The 14,896-nt window shown below is 43.1% G+C and overlaps 1 protein-coding gene across 1 annotated transcript in view; it reads left to right on the forward strand.

Annotated features, from left to right (window-relative positions):
* Positions 1-4,567: 4,567 nt before the first annotated feature.
* Positions 4,568-14,896, forward strand: part of Fntb (farnesyltransferase, CAAX box, beta) — a 110,487-nt gene continuing 100,158 nt past the window's right edge. The window contains exon 1 of the mRNA XM_008852136.3: positions 4,568-4,938. Within this exon, the coding sequence (XP_008850358.1) occupies positions 4,795-4,938 (144 nt within the window). The 5' untranslated portion in view covers positions 4,568-4,794. The remainder of the gene's footprint in view (positions 4,939-14,896) is intronic.

Consider the following 14,896-nt stretch of genomic DNA (forward strand, 5'->3'; position numbering starts at 1 on the left):
TCTTGATCATGGTGGATGATCTTTTTGATGTGTGTCTGTATGTGGTTTGCAAGTATCTTGTTGAGAATTTTTGCATCTATGTTCATTAAGGATATGGGTCTATAGTTTTCTTTTTTGATTGTATCTTTACCTGGCTTTGATATTAGAGTGATACTGGCTTCCTAGAAGGAATTTGGAAGTTCTCCCTCCATTTCTATTATTTTTGAATAAATTAAGTAGTATTGGATTCAGATCTTCTTTAAATGTCTGATAGAATTCTGCTGGGGGGTGGTGCAGGCCCAGGGAAGCAGAGGGAGGTGAGGGCAGGGCCAGGCCCAGAAGCAGTGCTCCCAGGTCCCAGAGAAGGCACTATGTTGCTCTGGATGAAAGGGATCAGGAAGCAGTATTGGTTCCCCAGGTGTCTGGGACCCCAAGACAAGGAATGGGGCAGGGCCCAAACTTGGAAGAGAGTAAGGCTGCGGAGATGGGAGGGTGAATGAGGCTGGGGGGTGTCAAGGCAGGGAGGGCGTGATGGACTTACCCCGGAGAGAGGCCTGGGGGTAGGAGAGAGGCCTGGGGCACTTCACAAAAATGTTTTTAAAAAGAAAGTGTTGAGCCAGTGAGGAGACTCAGTGGGTAAAGGCACTTGCCACGTAAGCCTGAGGATCTGAGGTCAATCCCTGGAACTCACATAAAGGTAAAAGGAAAGACCTGACTCCACAAAGTTGTCTTCTGGCTTCCACGTGTGTCCCCTTCACTCACTCACACACACACACACACACACACACACACACACACACACACACACAGAGTAAAACTTTAAAAAAAAATAGTTTGACAGACGTAAAGAGCACCTATGCATATATTACCAAGATGTCTGTCAGGAATACTGAGATTGGGATTGGATTCAGCAATGTGACATTTAAGGGAGGCTTGACATTAATTATGTCAAGCCAGAGCAGAATGGATCCAACAAAGCGTTGGAGAAAGTGGAAGCAGTAAGGTGAACTCTTTCAAGGACATTTGCTCGCTTTTATTTTGGAAAACAGTATTGGGTATTTGAATAAAACAAACCCAACCATCTTCAATCAAAATCCATGGGGATGTAGAAGGAACAGAATCTGGAGTTAAGCATTTCCCCTCATGAGAATAGAGTCCTTGTGTGTTTGACAGTGTCGGGATTCATCAACAAAGGGAAAAATTTTATTATTAAAATTTTATTTTAGGACAGGCGAGGAAGAATCGTAGTTAAGGCGTCTTTGGGCAGGGCATGAGGGGAGAGGCTGTCCCTAGGGTAGGGCTGGAGCAACCATGACATCCCTGGGAATGCCTTGGGACCCGCTGGGGAGCAGGAGGGCGCAGATGATGGGGTAAATATGCAGGAGGAAATTAATCCCTCATAGGAAAACAGATGAGCTCTTTCCGTTTTCAAACGTTCTGGTATCTATTAGATAGTTCCACAAGGTATTAAAAGAATTCCTTTCCACAAAGGGCTCTCTAAGCTTAATCCTTGCGACCTCTAGTGGTTTATTTAGACCATTAACTTTTTTCTTGTTTTCTTGCTTTTCCAAGCACAAAATAGCACTGTCCACATTTTATATTGTCTTTTAACAAGATTCACAGTTTAATTTAGAAAAAAAAAACTGAATAGATATTTCTGTAAAATGAATCCAAACCACCTGCAGTCCAAGCTGCAGTTGTTATTAGCGTTCCTAAGAAGGTCCCTTCAAAGTACATCATTTTCTGTAAGGAGGCCAATGTCCATGTTCATTCTGTTTCCAGGTTTTATTGAATTCAGAAGGGCAGCTGGCAGGCCGTGGCTGAGCCAAAGCTGAACGATCTTCTTCATGCTTACACACAGTACAAACTCTGCATGTTTTCATTGCTGCTTTCTCGTGATTTTTGGTTGTCACTGAGTTTCCCTTGCCTGCTCATTCCTTCACTGCAGGTTACCTAGCTCATTTTCTCACAGGAGTCTCCAGATCTTCCAGACTACCTTACGTCTGACCCATTTTGCAATCTTGCAACATCCTGGGCTTCTTTCTGCCAGAAGCTATTTTCCTGAACTGTAAGGAAAAAAATTGCATTATTGTTTAATATGTTTCTTCTCATAAATCATGAGATCTACGGGGTAAAGACTGGCTTGTTCACCACTGTCTCCTAAGCACTTAGTCCAGTGCCTAGCACATAACTGATACTTATAAACATTTATTGAATGAACCAACACTAGTCTGCAGGAGACTTTTGCCAGGATGCTATTAACATCTTTTGGTTCTCACTGCAGAGGAGACTGGATTTCAGGAATTGATTTCTGGGCCTGAGATAGAGCTTCATTGTAGAGTGCTTGCATGTGCAAGGTCCTAGGTTCAACCCCCAGCACCACACATATACACACAGGCCAATTTCTATTTCTTTTCTTTTTTTCAAATTTTATTTATTATTTTTATTTTATGTGTATGAGTATATTGCCTGAATGTGTGTTAGTGCATCTATGTCGTGAAATGCTCACAGAGGACAGAAGAGGCTGTCGGATCCCCTGGGACTTGCGTTTCGGACAGTTGTTAGCTGCCATGTGGGTGCTGGAATTCGAACCTGGGTCTTCTGCAAGAACAACCAGTGTTCTTATCCGCTGAGCCATCTCTCCAGTTCCCCAGATTTTTATTTCTAAAAATAAAATTTGCAATTTCTTTAGGTGCACCTGTGGCAGATGCAACAATTTGTTCCAAAATTATTTCACCTAGTCTTTCAGTGACTCCATCTTTCAGACTGATATGTTGTTTTGAGCTCTTAAGCAAAGAAACTTTTTACACAAAATGCTGACTCCTTAGATATGTAGATATGACCCAGATTTCCCCGCCCCTCTCAAATCCCTCCCAAAACAGAACTAAGGGAAAGACAATAAAATAGCAATACAGTGGGATGTGTAATAAGCCCATTTCACATTATGCATCCTTATCCATGGTTCTAACCCAGTAGTCCCACTTACTTTCATATTTTTAACATTCAGGTCTTAACCTGGCACCAAGATGGGCATATGCTAGTGTTTACCCAAATGAGGCCTTTATGGTGCCCAGCCTCATCTTTGGAATCTGAATGCTTCCATTCACCTGAGGACACTACATAGGTCTACTACTACATAGGTCTACAGTCCCTGGATCTTAGAATACACTTGTGTGTTTGTGTGTGTGTGTGCACATATGCATGCTGGAGACCAAACCCAGCCTTGCACATACTAAGCATGTGCTCCATCACTGAACTACACTGCCAGCACCTAGGATGTCTATTATTATCTTTCCCAAAACCCCTCAACCTAAATAACTTCTTGGTACTGTAACTTTGTTGTAGTCACCCCCTTTTTCATTTTCATGTGTATATGCATGTGTGCATGTGTATGCATGTTTTTAAAATTTTATTTTTTGTGTATGAGTGTATTTTCTCATGTATATAAGTGCACCTGTGTTATGCAATGCCTGAAGAAGCCAGAAGAGCATGTTGGATCCCCTGGAATTGGAGTTATGAATGACTGATAGCCACCATGTGGGTGCTGGGACTCGAACCCAAGTCCTTTGCAAAAGCAGCCAGTTCTCTTAACCGCTGAGCCATCTCTCCATCTCCATATGCATGTTTTGTTTGTGTGTGGGCATGTATGTGTGCATGTGGAAGCCTGAGACTGTCAGCCTTGATTGCTCTTCCACTTTATTTACTGAGGGTCTCTCAATTACATCCAGAACTCGAGATACAGTTCATCCTGCTAGCCACCTTGCTTGGGGAGTCCCTTGTCTCAGTCTCCTGAGAATGTAGGCAGGCCACCACACCCACCCAGAATGTATGTACGTTCTAGGGATCTGAACTCCACTCCTCATGCTTGTGCAAGCACTTTTAACCAATAAGCCTTCTCCCCTGTTCTCTTCTATTGCTGTCCAAATGTGGTCGAGCTTTCTTAAAATTTTACTTTAAATTGTGTGTGTGTGTGTGTGTGTGTGTGTGTGTGTGTGTGTTGGGGTATGTTCACGAGTACAGGTGCCCTCAGAGACCAGAAGACTGCATCAGATTCTATAGCGTTGAAGTTACAGGTGGTTGTGAGCTGTTTGATGTGGATGCTGGAAACCTGGGTCCCCTGCTCTAGAGCCATACATGCGTCTAACCATAAATATTTGTTGACTATTTCTTTGCCTGTTTCATTTATACTCATTTCTTCTACATTTTACTTTCTCCTACTGCACTGTAACCTCCAAGGGCGTAGGATAAAATTACAGTGCACTTCCTCTCCATCACTGAGTGTTGAGAAGTAAGTTTTGCTCGTTTACTGAGCAGCTCCCCTTCTCCCAGGAGCTTGTCAAGGACCCAAAGTGCACGATAATTCTATTACTAATAGCGTGACTGAGGCAATCAGGAGAGCTGTCAGAAATGCCTTTCAAGTTACATTCATTGGGTTCTTGAGCAGCCGAAACCGCAAGCTACCGCATTAAAACAAGGCGAGAATTAGCAGAATGTCGAAGTTTTCTTTTAAAATTATTTTCATAACGAACTGAGGCATCCTGCGCCATCTCTAGGAAATGAAATTCATTCAGAAGTGCACACATCCTTTCTTGCACTCCAGGAAGCTAAGCTCTTGCAGCAGTTCATCTGCCCAATGGGGGGCGGCAGCATCTCAGTAACTCACTCTCTGAAGATGTGTGAATGGGAGGAGAAATTCGCGTTCAAAATCTTTTTGACTCTACCCACTTTCCGTAGCGCCTTAGCCCGCTCGAGTTTCAATGCGCGTTGTTACTGGACGAAGCGGAGTCCCATACAGCGCCCGCTGCTCTCCCGATCATGGCTTCTCCGAGTTCTTTCACCTACTATTGCCCTCCTTCTTCCTCCCCTGTCTGGTCAGAACCGCTGTACAGTCTGAGGCCCGAGCACGCGCGGGAGCGGTTGCAAGACGACTTGGTGGAAACAGTCACGTCCATAGAACAGGTGAGGTGGCAGGACTGGGCGAGGCGACCGCGCGAGGCCTTCTGGGAGCGGGAGTCCCTCCGCAGGCCTGCCTGGGTGCGAAATTGTTCTAAGAACTACGCTTCCCACATTGCATCGCGGCTCACCCGCCCCAGGCGAGCTCTGGGCGCTCAGACTGGGGCTTCGTAGTGGAGTGTTTGTGAGTCTGACGTGGGGAGGGTCATTGTTTGGGTTGAGCTTGGTGGAAAGGACCGTACCCGTGTCCATTCGGCATCAGCGTGTAAATCGTGTTCTGTGTCTGCAGCCCACATCAGCCCGGGTGAACCAGCAGCCCACTCCATTCTGCCGGGATGTGTGGAGGTTCCGGGACCGACCGTGCTCTTTCCCCGACATGCTCGCAGTTTCGGAATATTTAGGGGACAGAACGGCCGGACAGTGGTCATGCCAATCGGTTTAATTTCTGACTTGCTAGGTCAGGTTGAGGCCTACCCTCGTGATGGGCATTTTGGTAATCTTGATCGCCTCCTATTGAACGCTGGAAATACAAAGAAAGAAAACAGCCACTAGCCAGGAGCCTGGCTGGCGAAGACAGGAAAACAGTATAGTTTGGAAAGAACTAAAAGTATGGATTTAGAACTGCTTGTTACTCACTAAGGCCTAGGGTAGTATCGAATATGCCATTGTGGAAAGTAAGGAATGAGTAGTGAACTATCGTTTTAATTTTCCTTCTCTTTCTCCATTTGGAATTGTTCCAGAGTAGTTGTTGTAGAGCTGTTTACCCATCTGTTACTAGAGGTGGTCAGGATGATTCTTTTTAGCGCTGAGGACTAAGCACCCAGCTGCGTACTAAAATAAGATCTTGTTAAGATCAGTACCCAGACTTAACCTTGGAGGGACCTGCTTCATCTTTCACACCTGAAACAGGAAGCTTCTATTTAGGAAAAATTAATAGCAATCATGACTGTGTTTTACAGTTATGACTAAAATTAATTTTATTTATTTTTTATTTGTTTTTTGAGACAGGTTCTCACTATGCAGCCCTGACTGACCTGGAACTTGCTATGTAGACTAGGCTGGCCTTGAACTCACAGAGATCCACCTGCCTCTGCCTCCTGATTATTGGGATTAAAGTCTACTGTGCTACCATGCCTGGGCTTAATTTTAATTTTATTAGAATCTTTTCTGAACCCCAGCCTTGGCCTGCTCCTTTTCAGAGCACTTTGTGTCCACTTCTTCATTGCTCAGAACATCTATCAGAACCTGAGTGAATGTGTGTATACTGTATCTGTGAATGTTTGTGCCTTGTGGAGTCAGTTCTCTTTCACCTTTCTGTGAGTTCCAAGGATCAAAATGAAGTTGTCACTTGCACAGCAAGTGTCTTTACCCACTGAGTCATCTCACCAGCCCTAAATATAAATTTATAACAAAAACAGGAGCTCGAATACACGTTTATACACAATAGTACTGGAAGCAATATTTTAAATGAGAGTTACACCTCATGGATATTAGGATAGTAAAGGAAACCCTTATCTAATGAATCTAGCTCTCCAGCTTAATAGGGTGTTCCACGAAAGTGATGCTTCTGTTGTTGAGTAGATTCATGTCAAGCCTTTTCCTTTTCTATGGGGTTAAGCAATCCCCATCTTTTCTGCACTTAACTGGATTAACTTAGCAGATAAGGGTATAGCGAGGATGGTAATGAAGAAAAAAGAATCAGTTGTTCTACAAAGCCTTCCATGCTTAGGCACATAAAAAACAGACTATCAGGAATTTTTAATGATCTGTTCTTTTTCTTTTTGTGTACTGCTTTTTGTCTTTTCCAGTAGTCTGCTAAAGTTCCTGCCTGCTTAGTCCTGTGAGGAAAACACCAGCACTCATGTTCTGAATAGGTGTTCTAGTTGCCTTGTTTTTTTTGGGTCTTTTTTGTTATTTGTCTTTTTTTTGGAGCTGAGGACCAAACCCAGGGCCTTGCACTTGCTAGGCAAGCGCTCTACCACTGAGCTAAATCCCCAATCCCCAAATAGGTGTTCTAAACAATAAAAAAAATGGATACAAGATGTTCTGAAAAGGGGCAGGCCAACACTGGAGCTGAGAGAGGATGCTAGTTCCTGATAGTTATTACAGTGCATCTGTCAGATGTAGGCCCAGTAGTATGATGGATAGTAGAGCATCTTATATTTTATATTATTATTCCAGCTCATAGTTTAAAAGTCTAGGATGAACAGTTGCAGATAATAGGAAGATAATGTGATGTTTCATTTTTTGGCTTCCTCTGCTTTAATAATCACAGTGACCTTTTAAAAATATTTATTATTTTTATTTTATGTGTATGAGTGTATTGCTTGCATATAGGTAGGTAGACCCATGTCGTGCAGTGCTTGGGGAGGTCAGAAGAGGTTTGGAACTGGAGTTACAGACAAAATGTGGGTGCAGGGAATTGAACCTGGGTCTCTACAAAAGCAGCCAGTGCTCTTAACCACTGAACCTCTCTCCAGCCCCCACAGTGACCTTTTATTTGGCCCCAGCACAGTGCTCAGTGTTCTCTGCACATTGTACCATTCTGTCCTTACACATTCTACAGATGACTGAGGTAGGTTAACATGATGCAGTTTCAGAAATAACAACATTGATAGGAAGAATTGTTTATGGATTGATACTTTTCCTTTTTTTTTTGGCTTTGAAGCTTCCACAGAGATTTACTGAGGGCTCAATTTCCTGTCATGGCAATAAAGACAAATGCATTCACTTCCTATCTTATTATTAGAAGCTTCATTTGTTAGACAATAATTTAGTCATTTAATAACAGGAGTCAAACCTGTAAACAGTAGAAGGGTCTCCTCCTTATGAGTCCTGTTCCGTTCAGTCGTTTTCACTCAAGGAATACTTGAGTGCCTTTTGTGTGCCTGGCATTTGGCACAAGTCAGTGAACAAAGGAAACTAACTTGATGTTTTTAGGAAATTTTGCTACAGGCTAGGAAGTCAGTCAATTAAAAAAAGAAAAGTGGGCTGCAGAGATTGCTCTGTGGTTAAGAACACTGGCTGTTCTTGCAGAAGGTGTGGGTTTGAATCCCAGCACCCACATGGCAGCTAACAACTGTCCATAACTCCAGTTCCAGAGGATCCGAAGTCCTCTTCCATCCTCTGTGGGCATTGCACGACAGGGTGCACTTACATACATGCAGGCAATACATGATACACATTAAAATTTAAAAAAAAATTTAAAAGAAAAATTGCTTACACCTTTAATCCTAGCACTCAGGAGGCAGAGGCAGGCAGATCTGTGAGTTCAAGGCCAGCCTGATCTGCATAGTGAGTTCCAGGCCAGCCCAGCTGGGGCTACAGGGAAACCCTGTCTCAAAAAGTTCAAAAACAAAACAAAAACAAAACCCCCCCAGGGATGGGGGTATAGCTCAGTGCTACAGCATGTGCAAGGCTGGCTCTACTACCAGTACCACAAAATAAAAAGAAAAGAAAAGGAAACCATTGCTTAGAGACACCTGCTGCTGACAAGAAAACCGGAGTATGCCAGGGCAGTGGTAAGGAAGAACTCCGATGTTAGATGTTACATTTCATCTGAGACCTGGAGTGTGTGAGGGGGCAGGACACAAGTTGACCTGGGAGAAGAGCATTCTGGGTAGAGAACCTAAGGTAGGAGTATGTCAGGTGAGTAAAGAGGCCAGCAAAGAGGAAAATGGGAGATGACATGAATCATGCAGGGCCTTGTGGCTGGGGGGGTTTTTTTTTTTTTTTTTTTTTGGTCTTTTTGAGACAGAGTCTCCTGGTAGCCCCAGCTGTCCTGGAACTCACTATGTAGACCAGGCTGGCCTTGAGCTCACAGAGATCCACCTGCCTCTGCCTCCCGAGTGCTGGGATTAAAGGCGTGTGCCACCACGCCTGGCTGGTGTACTTGTAAAGACTGATATGAGAAGCCTTTTGGCTGCAGAGCTTGCATTTACCAACCAAACTTACCCCTTTTCACCTTGCTCTGTAGATTTGCCTCAGGAAGTGGATCTGCACTGACAGGTTCCCTTGCCTAGTACTGCTGGGCTTTGACCATGAAATATTACTAGGAGGTGAGGAAGAGAGTGAAGGATGAGATCAGCAAATTTCCTCCCTCCTGTAGTCTCAGGACTACAGGTCCTGAGGTCACATGTTCCCTCAGGTGCCTCTTAGGAGACCCTGTTTCCCTCTCCACTGCCCCTTCCCTCCTTCAGGACCATCAGATGCCCGAGTTCCCAGCTCCTGGTGCCTCCCTCTGCCTGTGGGTTCTCTACACTTGCCCATTTATATAGTTTTATAAATTCTCATTTCATCCACTTTTGTGCCACTCATTTCTTGCTAGGACTCATACTGGTCCTGACTGGATGACTTTGAGCAGATGAGTAACAAAGTCAGACCGAGGAGGCAGGAGTCCGGAGGCAGGGATGTTTGGAAGGCTATTGCACTGTTCTGGATGAGAGATGACAGCTGTTTAGCTCAGAGTGACTGTCATTATCTGTGATAAGGAGTGGTCAGTTTCTTGATCCTTCATATGAAGGTCTAACCCTCAACAGACACTTTGGATGTCATGCAAGGCAAGCCTTTTCTTTCTCTAGAAAGCAAGGCAAGGTTATGTTGTTAGTGCTCACTTTTAGTATTGTGCCATCTGGAATCACCCTGATTCAGGTTAATACTGATAGTCTTGGGTGGCAATTTGCCAAAAACATTTTATATGTACTATTCTTGTTTATTATTATTATTAATAAACTATTCCTATTTATTATTATTAATAATCTGCCCTTGAACAAAGACCAAAGCATCCTCCACCTGAAATGATATGACGTCATTAGACAATTCTGAGGGGAACATGAAGCAGTATTAGACTTGATCCCTGCTTTCAAAATTCTTTTCTCTTAAAGGCATCGACAAAAGAATAGGCCTTGAGCAATCAGAGTGTTCAGTTTTGGCTGTATTGCACAAGAAGTAGAAAAACAAGCTGTATGGACTGAGGGGGTCAGTATGACTTTGTGAAGACTGTAGGGCTGTAACAGGAGGTGCTGGGAGTAGCCTTTTCCATAGGAGAAGCCATTATGAGGGAAAACTCAGGCTCAGTTGGGATCAGCAAGGATGATGGCTTACCTAGAAAGAAGGGTGCAGGTTGGACGTGGTAGGGAATGAGGTGAGCCAGAGGTGGGAGACCCCACGGGAGTGAGAGCAAAGCTGATGTGCTTGCTTTAGGTGCTGGTCATAAGGGAGGGGCCAGTGGGGTTCCAGGAAAGAATCCTAGTTTTCTGCTCTTCACACACTTCATGGTCTAGTCTCTGAAAGATTAATAAATGAATGGGGAACAAGTATGTGCAAGCTCCCCATCTTTTATGGCTCTGATAGAAGGAAACAGTACTGAGGAGCTAGATATATGAATCTTTTTTATTTTATTGAAATTCAGCACATATTTTATTGTCCAACTTTATAAGGCAGTCTTAAGTATTAGATATTTGAAAGTACAAAAAAATGGGCTGAGGTTGGGCATGGTGGTGCCTAGCTATAATCTCAACACTTAGAGGCAAAGGCAAGGGGACCATGGTTTGAGGTCAACCAGCAAGATCCTGTCTCTAGATGAATGAATGAGTAAATACAAAAAGAAACTGAAGCTGGGCATGGTGGCACACGCCTTTAATCCCAGCACTCGGGAGGCAGAGGCAGGTGGATCTCTGTGAGTTCAAGGCCAGCCCCGTCTACAGAGTGAGTTCCAGGACAGCTGGGGCTACAGGGAGACCCTGTCTCAAAAAGACCGAAAAAAAAAAAAAAAACTGGGCTGAGAATATAGCTCAGTACTAATGTGCCTGCGTGTGTAAGGCCTTGGGCTCAACCCCCAGGTACACACACACATGTCTACAAACTTTTTTTTGGTAAATGTGAAAATGCACATACTTTTAGATTTTTAGATATGTAGTAAACAAATCAAATGCCTACTAAGAAAGTTTATATTTAAGTTTAGGGACCTAGGAACTGGGGATAGAGCTCAGTGATAGATCACTTCCCTAGCAGATGTGAGGCTCTAGGTCCAGTTCCCAGCACCACCCCCAACCCCCAATAATAAATAAGTAAATAAATGAAATGATATCAAATACTTTATATGACACTAGTTTATAAATACTGACTTTCCTTCTCTTATCTATAAAACAGTTCTCTTCAGAGTTTTCATGTGTCTGTATTATGCATCACCGCTTTTTGAGTAAGCAAATACACTTTTCTAGACCATGCGTTGGTTTCTTTGCACTGCACCTCTTTTGAATATGAGCAAGAATATTTTTAAATTGAATTTTTGTGTATTTCATATTGTTGCATATTTTATCCCAAGTTAAGAATGGAGCCAGGCCTGGTGGATCAGGCCTATAAGCCACCTACTTGGGGGTCTGAGGCAGGAGGAAGGAACTTTCAAGGCTGGCCTGGCCAATTTAGTGAGACCCTGTCTCAAACAGTAAAAAGAGGGTTGGAGGGACAGCAGGATGGCTTAGTGGATGAAAGTGCTTGCCAAGTAAGCCCATTGACTCTTCGGAACCCACGTAAAGGTGGAAAGGAGAGAACTGACTCCACAAAGTTGTGCACTGTGGCACATGCGTGCTCTCACACACATCATACACACACACACAAAGATAAGTAAAATAATAAAGAGAATCTTCTCCTTGCTTTTTATGAGTTTTTAGCTAGGACCCACTCTATCAGAAGAGATTAACAAGAGAAAATCAAGTAGAAGTTTATTGGTCTGTATGCTTCACCTGTACAAGGGCCATACCCAGAGAAGTTGGTAAATCCCAAAAAGGTGGCTTAGGGTTTTGGTTTAAATACCATCTTAATTAAAACAGGGAGGGTGGGCGGGGCAGTAAAGGGAAAGTGAGATGAAGAGCCTGGAGAAGAGTCTGGAAAACTATGGTGAAGTTTGTCATGCAGATTCACATTGTGCTTTTTCCTGGAAAAGAGTTTGGAGTTACCTTTTACCTTGGCATAAGAGGCAGGGAACAGGAGAGGAGGAAACCCGAGGAGCAAGAGTGGATGATTTCCTTTAGAGATGTACGTTTCCCTTATAAAGGGGTAACTTTTTTTTTTTTTGGTCTTTTTTGAGACAGGGTCTCCCTGTAGCTCCAGCTGTCCTGGAACTCACTATGTAGACCAGGCTGGCCATGAACTCACAGAGATCCGCCTGCCTCTGCCTCCCAAGTGCTGGGACTAAAGGTGTGCGCCACCACGCCCAGCCCAATATAACTTTGTTTTCAAAGCTTCTCCTGATATCCTTCTTCAGTTATTGCTCAAAATAATCAGCTCAAATTATCCTCATACTAAAGAGGTTTATTGTTAGTGATGTGCTCTGTCTCCTTCAGTGTTTTCCAAGGGATGCATTCTGGTCTCCTATAGTCTTCTGCCTAGTAATGCGTTCCAGTCCCTAGAGCCTTACTCTGAGTGATGTGTTCTGGTCTCCTGTAGTCTCTTATTTTGAGTGATGGGTTCTAGTCTCCTAGAGTTTTATTCTGAGTGATGCAGTGGTCTCTTTTGTTCTGAGTGATGTGTTCTGGTGTCTTACAGTCTTATTTTGAACAATTTTTGTTTTGTTTATTTATTTATCATCATCATCATCATCATCATCATTATTTGGTCTTTTTGAGACAGGGTCTCCCTGTAGCTCCAGTTGACCTGAAACTCGCTGTGTACACCAGGCTGGCCTCAAACTCACAGAGATCTGCCTGCCTCTGCCTGGAATTAAAGGCATGTACCACCATGCCTGGCTTATTTTTATTTTTTATGGTATGAATGTTTTGCCTGCATCCATGTTGTATAGTGTCTGTGGAAGCCAGAAGAGGACTTCAGATTCCCTGGAACTGGAGTTAGGGATGGTTGTTAGTTACCATGTGGGTGCTGGGAACTGAACTCAGGTCCTCTAGAGCAGCCAGTGCTCATAACTGTTGAGCCCTTTACAGTCTTATTTTGAGAGCTGTATTCTAGTCTCTAACAGCCTTATTTTGAGTGATGTGTTCTGGTCTCCTACAGTCTTTTTAGGGAGTGACATTCTAGTCTCTTATAGTCTCAAAATATTGACTTATTTGTTCAGGGAAATGCTTTGATTGTTAAATATCATTTTAGTTGAGATGGTGAAAAATATGGTTTATAGTTTAACAAATAACATTTAGGTTTTGAATGAAGAAAGTACTGTTTGAAGCAAAACTTGAGCTGAAATTTAATGATATTTATCATTTCTCAAAACCCTTAGGGGCTGGGGAGATGGCTCAATGTGTAAAATGCTTTCCCCATAAGCATAAAGACCTGAGATCAGTTCCCAACACCCATGTAAAAGCTAGGTGTGGTGACACATGTCTGTAACCCCAGCACTGGGAGGATGGAGGCAGGCAGATCCCTGGAGCTCACTGACTAACCAGTCTAACCAGTTGGTGAGCTCCAGGTTCAGTGAGAGACCCTTCCTCAAAAAATCAGGTGGAGTGTGATTGAGGAAGGCACTTGACATTGACCTCTGTCCTCTACTTGCCCTCACATACACACAGGAACACACTCACACATGCACACATACAAAACCCTACGCTACCAAACATGAGCATGCATCAGAATGCTGTGGTAGCTTAAAAACTGGTGGATGGACTCCATCCATACCCGTAAGGTCTAAGTATATATGTCTGCGTCTGAGAATACAAGAACCAAGTTTAGCTTGGTTCCCTATGAAGTTTCTAGAATGCTAGTTTTCTACCACTGCTCAGAGGGAGAGGCCTCTTTCTGCTTTTCCTTCTCATGCTCATGTTTAAGGAGTGTGGGTAAGAAGCATGCTCTGGGGCACAAATCGGTGTCTCTTTTGTTTAGGACTGTATTCTGGATACCCAGTACATAGAGGGAAGATGAGAGAATTATTAAGAAAATATTAAGAGTATTACTATTTTCTTTTCCCTGTCCTTTCAGTGTATGGGTACAGTTGCCCTTGCCTACGAGTATGTGTATGGGTTAGAGGCTGATGTTAAGTGCTTTCTTCTGTCATTCTCCACTGTATTGTTTTTGGAAATGGGGTCTTCACTGAACCTTGAGCTTGCCATTTTGGCTAGAGTGGCTGCTCAGCGAGTCCCCATCTGTCTCAGTCCCCCCCAGCCCCTCAGCCTGGGGTTACAGATGTACACTGCCATACCCAGCTTTTATGTTGGTGCTGGGAATCTAAACACAGTTCCTTATGTTTATGGGGCAAGCACTTTACCTACCAAGCCATCTTCCCAGCTCAAGAAAATATTTCTTAGTGTAAAAACTAGTAATCATTATTTTCTGATAGTTTATTATGAAATTTCGAACGTAGCAAAGTTGCTGTATCTTTACCAGCATTTGATGTTGTCCTTCATTATGCTGGTGGGTGTGGAAAGGTATCGAATTGTATTATTTTATTTTATTTTTTATTTATTTAATTTAATTTAATTTAATTTTATTTTATTTTATTTTTTGTCTTTTTGAGACAGAGTCTCCCTGTAACCCCAGCTGACCTGGAACTCACTATGTATACCAGGTTGGCCTCGAACTCAACAGAGATCCATCTGCCTCTGCCTCCCAAGTGCTGGGACTACAGGCATGTGCCACCATGCCCGGTACTCAAATTGTATTTATTTTTAAATTGCTGAAACACTTTAATTTGGTTTAAACATTTATCTACTATACGTACAAATGCATCTTGTGTGTACATCACTGACTTCTTAAAAATCTGTCTTATGCCTAGATAAGATAGTCATAATGAAATCTGGGTATTAAGTGTTTTGTTTTAATTCTTTTTTTTTTTTAAATTTTTTTTATTATTTTTATTTTATGTATACGAGTGTATTACCTGCATGTATGTAAGGGCACCTGGATCATGCAATGCCCAGGGAAGTCAGAAGAGGGCGATACATCCCCTGGAACTGTAGTTATGAACAGTTGTTAGCTGCCATGTAGGTGCTAGGAATCGAACCCAAGTCCTCTGCAAGAGCAA

The sequence above is a fragment of the Nannospalax galili genome, unplaced genomic scaffold (genome assembly GCF_000622305.1).
Source record: "Nannospalax galili isolate Female #2095 unplaced genomic scaffold, S.galili_v1.0 scaffold285, whole genome shotgun sequence".
Taxonomy (NCBI): Eukaryota; Metazoa; Chordata; class Mammalia; order Rodentia; family Spalacidae; genus Nannospalax; species Nannospalax galili.